At 48.8% G+C, this 12,977-nt stretch overlaps 1 protein-coding gene across 2 annotated transcripts in view; it reads right to left on the bottom strand.

The window, feature by feature from the left end:
* Positions 1 to 1,518: 1,518 nt before the first annotated feature.
* The window catches only part of BRPF3 (bromodomain and PHD finger containing 3), a 31,333-nt gene continuing 19,874 nt past the window's right edge, over positions 1,519 to 12,977 (bottom strand). For both annotated transcript variants that reach the window (XM_077754901.1, XM_077754900.1), the window contains 4 exons: positions 11,869 to 11,966; positions 8,868 to 8,965; positions 5,079 to 5,233; positions 1,519 to 3,811 (listed from right to left, as the gene is read on the bottom strand). In XM_077754901.1, coding sequence (XP_077611027.1) covers positions 3,628 to 3,811; positions 5,079 to 5,233; positions 8,868 to 8,965; positions 11,869 to 11,966 — 535 coding nt within the window. In that variant the 3' untranslated portion in view covers positions 1,519 to 3,627. The remainder of the gene's footprint in view (positions 3,812 to 5,078; positions 5,234 to 8,867; positions 8,966 to 11,868; positions 11,967 to 12,977) is intronic.

Below are 12,977 nucleotides of genomic sequence, written 5' to 3' on the forward strand. Positions count from 1 at the left end.
CGGATGCCGCCACTCATCATGCCTCGCCCTGGCCTCAGGGTCAGCCTCAGAGAGGCTCAGAGAGGTCAAGTACCATGCTCGAGGTCACAGAGCCGGTGAGTGACATGGCTTTTAACCCCCACACACTGCCTTGCCACCTCAGTGGCTGCCGGTCAGACGGGGCAGCGGTCAGTTACTGGAGCGGAGCATGCGCCCAGCCTCCCTGAGCCCTGCCTTTGGCTGTGTTGCTTCATCTATTTACGCTTTTCCTTTCCATCCTCCCGCTCTGGTCACTTTCCCTTTATGCACCAAATGGTTTACAGGGTGAGCCTTTTCACTTCTTTCTAAATATTGCCTTTGTAATTCAAACTATAAATTTATAAAGAGGCATTTTCAATCCCATTTTTCAAGGCTTGAATTAATTGCTTTATTCTCCTGAAAGCTTTTGTTATTCAAGCAAACATGAGCTCTCTCCCACACTCCTCCCCGGTGGGGGAGTTTCACATCTGCCTCATTCAGAGTTGCCCGTGACGTGTCTCATGAGTCAGGTTGTGAGCGTCCTGTGGACCAGAGGTGTGTATCTTCACACCCACAACACGTAATTCAAAGACTTTGGAAGTACTCTGTCAATGTTACACCAAACTGAACACTTTTACAGTCTAGTGACTTCAACGACAAGAATTTTGAAGGGGCCTGTGGAGGTGATCAGGAGACCCTTGTCCTTCAGTCACGCCACTGTGACGTAACTCGCAGCCAAACACAGGAGCCAGGCAGGAGCACAGAGGGGACAGGGGAGGAGACGGGGAAAAGCTATCCCGGGCCCAGAGACCAAGTATGTTGTCCCCGGGAACTCTCTCTGCTCTTCAAGATGTCTCTCCCCAGAAATGCTGGAGCCACAGCTGGTGAGAGAGGGGAGCCGGTACAGAACAGACCAGCACAGCCCTGAAATGCTGTGGAGCCCCCAGGGAAACCCCGGGCCAGACTCTTGTCCCAGGATTCTGCCCTATTTCTGGGCCAGCTGTCCTTGGACAACTCTGTTAATCGTGCTGGTCTGTTTTCTCATCTGCAAAGTGAAGAGCGGGCAGGCGCCAGGATCCCTTCCAGCTCTAAAAGGACGGAGGCCCACGTTACGTCTGCCCGTCCCAGGTGCCTGCCTACAGAAGGGGGACAGCAATGATGACAAAGGAGGCGTGCGCACCCTCGGGTCTCAAATTCAGCACAAGGGGCTACTTCTCCAAGTGCATGAGGAACAGATGCTCCCAAAGGCGCAGGGCCACGGGACGGCTGAGGCGTGAGAAGGCAGGCGGGACCTTCTACAGGACCCGGAGGGTGGTGCTGCCGGGGAGGGAAAAACGTCAGAGCCCATCCTCACACCCCTCCCAGGGGCCCGAGAGAGGGATGGAGCCCTTGCCGGCTGGCGGCCCGCCAGACCACCCCATTCTTAACGGCTCCAGCCTTCTGAGGTGGGGGTGGGCTGTGGGAATTCGGAAGAGAGGCGCGGGCCCCCCACGATGACACCAAGCACAGCACAGCCCCTGCTGCCCATTAGAACATTTATTTCTCAGAGAGAAAATAAGTTTCAGACAGTCATATTATAGTAGGTAAAATTAACTTCTGTATTCTTTACAAGCATAGATTTTTCTCTGTTTATTACCTCTCTTATACCATCTGTTATAAACAATTCTAGAAAGCAAATAAAGTCACTTTCTACAATAAATAGAGCATCGTGTGCTTCACAGCAGACGCGACTGAGACACGTAGGCCCCACGCCACAACAGGATCTGAGCCGCTTCCCGTTCTAAAAGAGCAGTTTTAAAAGTGAGACGCAGAGAGAGACTGAAAGAGTCAAGGAGATTGGAAAAAAAGAGAGAGACTAGAAAGAGAAAGTGTTGGGGGGAAGTGACACAGAGAGAGAGCCCCGAGATCTTACAACACAGGTTGAGACAAAGGTCACAGAGTCCACAGCTGACCGACTACCTGGGGAGAGGGGGACGCATTGGCTCCTTTAAATAAACCACACTGTGTGCATTTAAAATACTCAGCCACACAATGGAGGACTCCAGTAATGGAAACTATAGGCCTGAATAATTTAGAACAGTATTTTACAATTATATACACCATGTCCTTCCCTAGCCATATGCTGTATTGTATTTTTATTACTGTACAAAATCCAAAACCTCATCCTTTATGTTATAGAGAGTTTTGTTGGTTCCCTTTTAAACTCTGGCTCGTGTCCCAAATGTATAAGAAGTTGTGGTGGTTGGGTGGTTGTAGTTTTAAAAAGTCGAGTGTGTAAAAATGGCAGTGATCTCCCCAGTGACTTTGTTTTGTCCAAAACTCCCCTATGAAAAATTTAAAACAATTAAAAAGAACGTCAGGTTAAAAATCAACATGGCGATCAGTGGCCTGCAACCTGGCCCTGCGGCTTTGGTGCTTAAGAGGTGAAAAGAAACATCCAGAGAACAGACTCAAAGCCTCTGAAAGTTGTGTTGGTTTGTCAGTCAGCATTTCCCATTTCACAGTTTTTTTCCTTCCGTTTCTGAGAAGGTGAAGGTGGGGAGGGGGTCGAACAGACAAGAGGGAAGGGGACAGAGGGCATGAAATAAAAGCGTGGTGTCCCCCCCGGCATTTGGGAGCGGGAGCAGCGGAGGCTGGGCAGGGCAGAGCGTAGGCAGGGAGGTGCCGGGCCGCAGGCCCACCATCTGAGGTGGTGGAGAGGGCGGCCCACAGAGAGAGGACAGCAGGGGTGAGGAGTGGACCCAGCTTCACTCCACACCCCCCGGCATCCAAGTGGAAAGACGGACACTCGCACCACCAGCCTGGTCTGACAGGAGCCCGCCGAGCCTCGGCCCGCCTCTCAGCAAGCAGGGAGGGGGCAAGCTTTCACAGCCTGGCCTCAAGCCGGGTGTCCGCAGCAGATGGGGAAGGGGGTGTGTGTGCTGGTGGAGGGGTCACCCGAGTGGTAGGCTGGCCTCTGTCCTGGGCCCTGAGGAGCCAGGCGGAGGGACCCACCTAGCATAGCAGCTGGCCTCAAAGGGAATGAGACACAAAAAGAAAAAGACCAGTTTGGTGATGGTTTCTGTTTGGCACAAAAGAAAGGCAAGGGACACGGGAAAGGAGAGACGGCACTGGTGCAGAAGATGGGACAGGGAAGAGGTATGAGAATGGGTGATGGAGGGGGGAGAGGGTGAGCTCCAGGAGCTTCCCCGCGGGACCCTCGTGTATCCACAGCACCTCTGGGGTCAATGTCAGAGCCTCGCTTGCCCTGAGGTGTAGTTAGCTGGGAGTGGGGAGGAGTGGGCCAGGCACACCTTTGAGAAAGAGCCTAGGGCCTCTTGCCTTCTGGGCTCAGGTCCATCTCCTCAGCTGGGCGCAAGCCTCACAGCTATTTCTACTTCTAACGGGTTCTTCAGTGGACTAGCCCCCGGGCAAGCTCAGGTGGGAGTTTTTGGCACACAGCAGGCCCACCAGGGGAACCACACAGTTGGTCAAAACTGGGACCTTGCCCGTGGGGAGGACACGGCCCCGGTCCCTGGCCTGCCATGGAAGGGGGGAAGCTGCCAGCCAGATGACTGGTTGGGGCAGGAAGAGGCCTCTGTGCCGCATGGGACAGAGGCAGGGCAGGCAGACGCAGGCCAGGCCCCGCCCTTACAGGTAGCTGGAGGTGACAAAGGAGTGGGGCCCCCGGACCCGGCTCAAGTGGATCATTGCACGGTCATAGGCCACTTGCACTGACTTTCGGATGCTGGTCTTGCGGCCTTCCAGCATCTTGAGCTTGTCCACGGTGTCTTCCACACCCAGGGGCAGCACTTTGTCTCTTGGAAGCCACTGCCTAAAACACAAGCACAGTGGGAAGCCCGGGCTATGGTGGGTGGTATGAGGGGACTCCTCTGGGCCCATCTGCCCAGGACAAGCCAAGTTGGGGGAGGGGACAGGGCAAGAGGAGACAGACTGGGACACCGCAGACAGGAGGCCACCAAGGGACCTTTTTTGCAGCCAGGCCCTTCCCTGAGCCCCAGGGCACTCACTCTGCTTTAGAGGACTGTTAGGACCCAGAAGCCAAGAAAGGCCCACATTAGAGCGAGCCCTCACCTTGCCCTGGGGCGACAGGGAGCTATGGCCAGGCAGTGGGGCTGATGCCTGGAACCCATGATTCCTCGTGGGGCCTGCACCTGGTGTGCTGCTCTAAGGATGGCCAGGCAAATCTAACATGTGGCTAAACACTAGCCTTTGGAGCCGGATCTCGGCCTGTGTCCCAGGTCTGGCAATGGGGTCTTTGCTTTCTGAGCCTTAGCTTCCTCATCTGCAAAATGGATTGGGAGGGGACTGATGAAGATTTAATGAGGATAGATAAGATTATGGATGTAAATCAATTTGTATCAGGGCACAGAGTAAACAATAAATGATAGCTATTACTTTTACTGGTTAGTCCTACCTCCTCATTCTATAAAAGCAGAAGTGAAAGAGCCCTCCTGTTGCTAAGAGAAACCCTAAAGGGCAAGCAAGCCCTTTGCAGTGGACCCCACACTGCCCCAAACCACCCTCCACCCCACCCCCTACCTGAGGTCTGAGACGTGCACTCCCATAGCCACTGGGAGTGCTGACTGCTGACTGGGTCCCAGCTGAGTCCTGTTCAGGAATCACCCTCTGCCAAAGGAGCTACCTGGCCCAAGGCGACCCCTCCCAGGGGCAGCCAGCATTCAGTGACTTGCTGACCTGGGAGCACACGGCCATGCACAGCCCCAATTCCGGACATCACTAACAGGCCTCCCAGCTCCGGAGCTACCCTTGGGATCAGCTGAGGCCTCCACAGCGAGTGTTCAACATGTTCCTCCGCCCAGCACTGCCCCCTTCATCCCCGCAGCTCTCCCCAGTAAGCCTCCTGATAGAAATCTCCATCTCAGATCGTTTCCCAGGGAATCTGATCGGCGACACTCCTCGGTTGCCATTAATATGGCTGGGGCAGGCCAGCTGCTGGTAATGCCTCACCGTACCTAGCTGGAGGCAAGTTAACTGAGCCCACAGCCCCTCCGCGTACTGCGTGTCAGCCCCCTCAGCCCTCACCCTGGTGCAACCTTCCGGCGGTAGCGCCCACTCACCAGGTGCGCTTGTTGTCAAAGAAGAGGACAAGGAAGAGCTTCTCTCCAGCCTCGGCCTGTTTCTGCTCTCCCAGCTTCAGCACATCCAGGGGCGGGACAGGGATGGGAACACCATTGTGCAGGAGGCCCTCCCGGGGCATCTTGGGATCGATGATCTGGAGGCAGGAAAGAAGATGGCACTCAGCTGGGAGTGGATGGAGTGAGCAGGAAACGCTGCTCCAGGACTACCTGCTGAACCACCCCCCAAGTTACCAGGGCCTAGGCCAGGCCCACAACCGAGTGATGAAACGGGCTGACCTCTTCTGTGACCCTCAGGACCCCAAAATGGGAATCTCGACTGTTTTCCCAGTTCATTGGCCAAATCCTCCAGCCCTGCTCCATCAGTTCTTCCAATGAGGAAGCTTGCGCTGTGAACCCCTGGGGTCCAAGTGGACACAGAAGAAACGTGAATTCAGTACAGGAGAGACCAGAATTGAGGGGTATCTGTGATGTCCAGCCCAGACCGACAAAGTCTTCCTTCCTAACATTCCTTACGGGATGGGAATGGAGACCAGGAGACCATTTTTTCCTGTCACTTTCCCTTTAAAACCTTTGCAATTCACTTCAAAGGCTTGGGGGCTTTCCTAGGCACCATGGCTATAAAGGAGGTTCTGCATCAGCAGCAGGGCCCCCATCTCTTTGGTTCTACGTAACAAGAGCCCATGGTTACCCACTACCTTCCTGCCTGCTTATAATCTTCCTGCTGTGTGGACTAGGTACATTTGTGGGCACTTCCACGTAAGATCAGAAAGAAGCCGTAAGACTGGACTTGAAGGGTTGCTGGAGGGGGAATGAATGGCGTGGCTGGAAGGGACCCACCAGAGGTTACTGCTCAAGGCTACAAACTCCACATGGCAGAGGCTCAGCGAGAGGCCTGGTGGCGTCAACACAACAGTGATCTCTAGCTCTATGAAGCACTGACAGAGTGACCGAAGCTCCTAGTTATTCACACATCATCCATCATCTCATTTCACCTTCTTGCCCACGCTGAGAAGTCTGTTGACAGCTATCAGCTGACGGAGGAAAGCCCCGAGCACAGGAGGATGTAGCTGGCTGTGGCCACGGTGGCTCAAGCCCCCGCTGCCTACTGCCCTACACAGCCCTCATTTCCAAAGCAGTGAGTTGATAATCTCTGTGGGTTGAGGCCAGAAGACTTGGAAACTTACTGAGGAAGCAGCTTTCTCCAGAGATGGAACAATCTTAATTTCTATACTCTGTCCCAGGGGGCCTGTTCTCATAATAAACTGTGCTCGTTGTTTACTTTTGGGTGTCTGCCAGCTTCGCTACTTCCCTCCCAAGATAAGCAGCTGAAAGCAGGTGCTCTGGTTAAGAGTTTTAAGGAAGAACCACCCTTACCCTGTCCCCAGCTGTGTAATTTTGTCAAAACTCTATCTCCCAGGCTGTATGTACCCCTAGGTTTGACGCCATGGGTTCTAATGAGAACGACCATACAAGCCCTCCTGAGCTTCCCTGACTATTGAACAAGATAGTGGGGCCACTCTGGTATGTTTCCTCTTGACAGACATGCAGGTTCCTGCCTTGGAACATGGGGCAGATTGTGAAAAATGCCCCCCCCAGGGCAGAAGCAAGGTAGGCAAGTTGCCATTTAAGGAGAGCTCTCCTCCCTTTCTGAAGAAAGATAGAGGCAAATATGTCTCAAAATAATAAATAATGGACCATTCACTCAAACGTTATATGGATGTAAAACAATGTGGCTTGTGAAAGACTTTAACACATTACATAATGAATGCATGTGTATAAATACTATTATTACAGCTGTAATACACGAATAAATAGAAGAAACGATACAAAACACTTATAGCTGACTTGCTAGAATGATAGAGTTTGTTGCTTTTCTCTATTTTTTCCAAAACTTCTACAATACACATTATTTTATGAGAAAAAAAATTTTTAAACAAGAGGCAGAAAAAAAGTTTTTAACTGTATATTCATTATGGGCACGAGTCATACTTAACACAGGAGAACAACTGGGAGAGCTTAAACCAAAATAAAAACACAGCTTGCGTTCAGGTGGTGGGTTTTTTCAGGTGGCAGCTGAATTTATTTAATCATGAAAGAAAATGTAAAATTTATGTAATCATGAAAAGAAGATAATTAAAAAGGAAAAAGAGACTACTTTTAGATTTTTTTTTTTTTTTTGGCACTATGAGACTTAAAAACCCAAAACCAAACCTGTACAGCTTTAATCACTTCCTCAACAGCTCCACTGGGGGTCACACCGACAACCGGGCACACGGCCTTGTGAAGGCAGGCCCAAGACCCAACCTCCTCAGCCACCCGGTCACAGCGCGGATCCCCTGACCTGCCACTGCTGGAGAGAGAGTGAGGTAGGCAACAAGGTTCCAAGATGGCTCCCGCAAGTTGTATAACCTCTTACAGCTGTAGCTCCCTCACCAGTTCAAAAGGGTCAGAGTTCCTGCCCTCCTGACTTTAAGAGGCTGCTATGAGACTTGAAAGACCTGTGGATGTGAAAGAGCTAGGAGAAGCACAGAACTCCTGTGTGCATGCAAGAGGGTGGTTCACAACCCTGGCTACAGATCATCTGCGAAGCTTTTTAAAACACATTCATACCTCAGTCTGGCGTCAGTCTAATTTGGTAGATCTGAGATGGGGCGGCCTCTGTTATCTGTAGTGTTTAAAAACTCCCCCCATGGTTCTGGCACAGCCTAAAGGGTTAGCATCACTAGCTACCAGTGCCAGATGGACATTACCTCCCCAATACAGAGAGAGCTCTAACAAATACCAACCAAGGTGGTAAAAATAGAATTTTTAGCTACTGCTGGTGGGAATATAAACTGGAACTAACTTTCTAAAGGGCAACTTGGCAATCTGTATCAGAATTTTGCAGAGACCTTGCCCCAAGAAGGCCCGCCTAAGAATTCACTATATAGAAATCATCATGATGTGCAGAGTAAAGCTACAGTGATGTTTATTGCCAGCTATTAATCATAGTGAAAATTTTAAAACAATCTAAACGATCAAGTAGGGAATGGTTAAAATAAGGTACATGCATACAACTGAGGACAATGCAGTCATTAAAGTAATGTTGATGAAGAATGTTTAATGGCACAAGACATGCATGTTCATGGTATGCGGTTACGTGAAAGGGAGGTTACACAGATTACGGGCTCGTACTTCTGCATTAAAAAAAAAAAGAATGGATATATACACCAAGAGGTAATCTCTGAATAGATGAGACTATGGGTGATTTTGAACTTAGTGGCTCAGAACACAGGCTTTGACATCACACACTTTGAGCCTTGGGCTCTAATTCCAACCCTGCCATTTAATAGCTAGATGACCACAGGCAACAGAGAGATCCTCGTTTTTCTTCCCCCAAAAATGAGAAAAACCATATCTTCCTCAGTATTTCAAGAATTTAGCATGACAAATGTTTAATAGAACACTTAAGCATTATAAGCAGCTTTAAAAAGGTCTCTACAATGAGCATACTACTTTTATGCATAAGCAAATGAATAAATGCTGTTAAACCCCTATAAGCCCTATTCTCTGTCTTCACACTTTTATCCTATTTTAAGTGCTCCAAGCTGGGGACCTTGATGGTGTGATCCACCCAGGCTGGGCTAAAACCTCCCTCCCCTCTGCAGCTAAAAGCACCCTGATTCCCACCATTCTGCTGGCTTGATCCAATCAGATAAGCTCCTGAGGCAAGACAGGGGCCAGAACAGCCCAGGGGAGGGAGGAGGGTGGTGTCTGGGGCAGACTCACCAAGGCGGGGTAGGAGGGATAGCCTCGGCACTTGGCCCACACCAGCTCCAGGGGCTCCAGGTCTCCGCGGTCTTCAAAGGGCATCAGGAGGCTTCTGCCTGGGGGTTGGGGAGGGGAGGAGACAGCACCCAAAGGGGACTTGGAATGATGCCCAGGAGGCCTGCCTGTGGCCTCCATTTGACTGGGGCAACCCAAGAATGAGTCAGCAACACCCCTCCACCCTTCCCTGCCCTTTCCTCAGTTCTTAGACTAGATCAGGGGTCAGCAAACTTGTTCTGTAAAGGGCCAAACAGTAAATATTTTAGGTTTTGCAGTCGACACGGTGTCTGTTGCAACTACTCAATTCTATCGCTGCAGCATGAAAGTGGCCACAGATACTCTACAGAGGAATAAGTATGGCTGTGTCCCCGTAAAATTTTATTTTTAGATACTGTAATTTGAATTTCATGTAATTTTCATGTGTTACAAAATATCATTCTTTTGATTTTCTTTTCAATCATTTGAACCGTAGAAACCACTCTTAGCTTGCAAGCCCTACAAAAACAGGCTGACACGTTAGTTTGCCGACCCCTGGACTAGAACGCTAGAATGGGGCTCCCTGGACAACTAGGACTGCTTTTATCACCAGGATCCCAGGAAGGACAACAAGAACCCAGTTTGGCAAAGCCACAAACTGCTCTCTGGGCCTCTCTAAGTGCTGGGCCTCATGAGAGAGGCTTCATGGAAAAAGATGCCTGGGACAGACATCCCAGTAAAACCACTTGCTAAATGAGTTCTTTTTCTGACAGGGCCACACCTGGCCATCCAGGCCACCTGGGTGCATGGCACTCGGCAGAGCCACGCAGGTCTGCAGGCCCTTCACGTGCCTGCTTCACTCAGAACCTGACACTGGGTGTCCCGCCTGGAGCAGGCACCACATCCCTCCAGCTTACTTTGTTGTGCCCCCAATGCACTAGCACACATGGATGGGTGCACTTCACAAATGCTCCTGAGCAGAAAGAGTAACCTCCCCTCCCCACACCTATAAACGGGGAGCCCGGGGTGACCACGCTCAACCAGGGAAAAGGGACCAAATCCTGCACAGTGGAAATTGTGTTCCTAAGGAAATATTACTACCCTCGTTTATAAAACAAAAATAACCAAAAAACAAAAAACCCAAACTACTACTACTAATGAGGTTATTATTTTTTTACCCATTGAGTCAATAGCAGTAACAACCAAAATATAAAATCCAATACTGAAGAGGCAGGCTGTGGGGAAACTGGTGCAATCATACACTGTTGAAGAAATTGCAGACCAGTCTAATCCTTAAGAATATAATTTGGTGGTATGTCTCAAGAGCCATTAAAAAAACAAAACAAAACATATGAATCATCTGCTTCAGTAAATCTCTTCCCTGGGAATTATTCTCAGAAAAATAACTTTAAAAACAAATAAAAGAATTTTGAACAAAAATATGCATTTACTACATTATGTATAATATTAAAAGCTGGAAATCACCAAATGTCTAACAATAAAAAAGTTACGTAAATTATAATGCATCGACTGGAAGATACATTGTTCCAATAATACGAGTTAAATAAAGATTGTGTCAACATGAAAAAAGTATGAGATAACACTGAAAAATGTGGAAAACGAAAAAGCGTGTGTTCTGGATTAACATTTTGTTAAAAACGTGCCTGAAATAAACAGAAGGCAACACAGAGAAATGAAGACAACTGTTAAGGTGATGACAGAACAGCAGAAGGTCAAAATTTTTAAGTTTCCCTTGGCATCATTTTGTAAGTACGTGGTTTTTTAAATTAAGAATAAAAGGTCACTACCAGAATCCCAATGTATGTGCCAATCCACTGGCAGTTTTGAGCTAGATGCGGTACAAATTCATGTAGACAGGAGCCCTGCTTTCTGGGCGCTGACAGTCAGACAATAATGAAACACTCAGGCATGCATTCATCAACACACATGTGAGAAAGAAACTGATGCTAAGGGAAAACAAAGCAGCGGGAGAAAGGAAAGTGGGGAGAGAAGCCCTGATGCCTGAGTGTTAGATGGGAGCTTCGAAGACAGGCCATCCAGGGCACACAGCCCCCAGAGCAGAGCTGTGCTCGGAGAACAGCCCACCCTGTACCCACTCCACCTGTTCACCCACTGGCCCTCTCCTTTGGCCCTGCCTTGTCCTGTTCTTGAATCCCTTGGTCCAAAGAGACAAGACCCATGTACTTCCCTGTTTGGATCGGCTGGAATAGAATGCCTCGTGAGGACAGGGCTGAAAGCACTGGAGCACATGCAATTACACGGCAACGTGTGAGATTCGGTGACAGAGGCTATCGCTGATTACTCCAGCGAGGGCGGACTGGCAAGACCCATGGAAATGACAAATGCACACTTCCTTCAAGTTTAACAACTTTGCTTCTCTACAGAAGTGTACACTCCCCAGGGCTACACAATGATCTACGTACAACATTGCTCACTGCAACACTGATTATAACAAATACGTGAAAACAGTCTAAATGTTCATCGGTAATGGGCTGGCACTCCTGGATAATGGCACATTAGGCAGCCAATAAAAAGCACAGAAGTATCTCCAAGATATTATTAATTGAAAAAAGGCATGGTTTAGAGGAACATGTGTATATTAGGCTTCTCTACTTATGCTCTTAAATATACCCACAAAATTTGGCTTATAGGTATATAAATTACAGCTCAAGAGACACAAAAGAAACTGCTAACAGTGGCTATTCTAAGGAGGGGACCCCTGGCTTTTCACTATGTACCCTTTTGTGCCTTTTTGAGTTTTGTTATCATGTATCAATCGCATATATTACTATTCAAATTTAAGATGAACTTAAAACAAAAAAAGAGTATGAATGACCTGCGAAGGAGGGCCATCTCCCTGCCCCGTGCCTGAGAGTTTGGAGGAGTTAAGGGGCTGGTTGCAGCTCATTTGCCTGTTCTTTGGAAGGCCTGGACCCCCCAGAGTCACCTGTGCATCACTCCTCACCTGAGCTGCTGTAGTCAGAATCTCCATTTACACCTTCCAGGAAGGGCACACGAGATAGGGCTGGTTTCCCACGGCTGCGTTTGGGGGGCGTCAGACCACTGCATATAGAGCAAGAAGGCAGAGGGGGTGAAATGAACCACTTCAATGACTACCATACCCACTCCTGCTCTCCTGTCTCTGAGACAAACAGAACCGCAAAAACCCTTCAACAAGAATGGTTTCCACTTTCCTCTAACAATTCACACTAACCCACGACACCCTTCTGACCACAAAGTTCCCATGAGGCGCTGAGGACGATTTCATGCATGTGGAGGGACTCTAGAAAGAGATGCCTGCCTCCCTACCCAGGGACTTTGGACTTCACCCAGATGAAAGGCCACTCCAGGCATCTGTCAATCCTTGCAGGGTCTAAGCAGCCTGGCCATAAGGAGGGCCCATCTCACATCTGTCAAGAATTCTTTATCCTGTGGTTTACACTGCTTCTGTAGAAACCAATTTATTTCTGAGGTACAAAAACTTGCTTCTTTCCCAAATTGTCTATAAAGGACACGTCTTACTCCTTAATTAGAAGAGACACTCTTTAATTTAAAAAAAAATCCACTTCCCACTTCCACTTCATGTGTGAAGTTTTTCTTAGAGATGGATTTTTTTTTAACGAACAAGCAAACCAAGGTTTTTCCATGTGATTACTGCAAAGAGGTAAAAAAAAATATATACAGATATATTTGACAAAGATTGGAAGGTAATAAAGCAAAAATGATGGTAATACCAGAGCAATGGTGTAACTGGAACCCACCCAAACATCTGTAGCTTTAAATAGCTCCCGAAGCACTTCTAATGTACAACCACAGTTGGGAGCCTCTGGGCAAGAATGAAGTGGCTAGGGCTTTTTCCCTTCCAAACTTTAAAAAACATAACCACTANGCTAAGAAGAGGCTGGCAATAGGGCTGGCTGGAGGGTAGGGTACTCCTGTTCTCCTGGATCATAACTGACTTTATCAGAAGCTTATTCAAAAGAACGTGCACAACCAGAGCACAATGAATCGTAATCCTTCAGTAACTGGCAGGTTGGTACTTTTCTTTCCTACTAGTCAAAATTAGGACCTGGT

Source organism: Crocuta crocuta, unplaced genomic scaffold, assembly GCF_008692635.1.
Source record: "Crocuta crocuta isolate KB4526 unplaced genomic scaffold, BGI_CrCroc_1.0 scaffold132, whole genome shotgun sequence".
Classification (NCBI taxonomy): domain Eukaryota; kingdom Metazoa; phylum Chordata; class Mammalia; order Carnivora; family Hyaenidae; genus Crocuta; species Crocuta crocuta.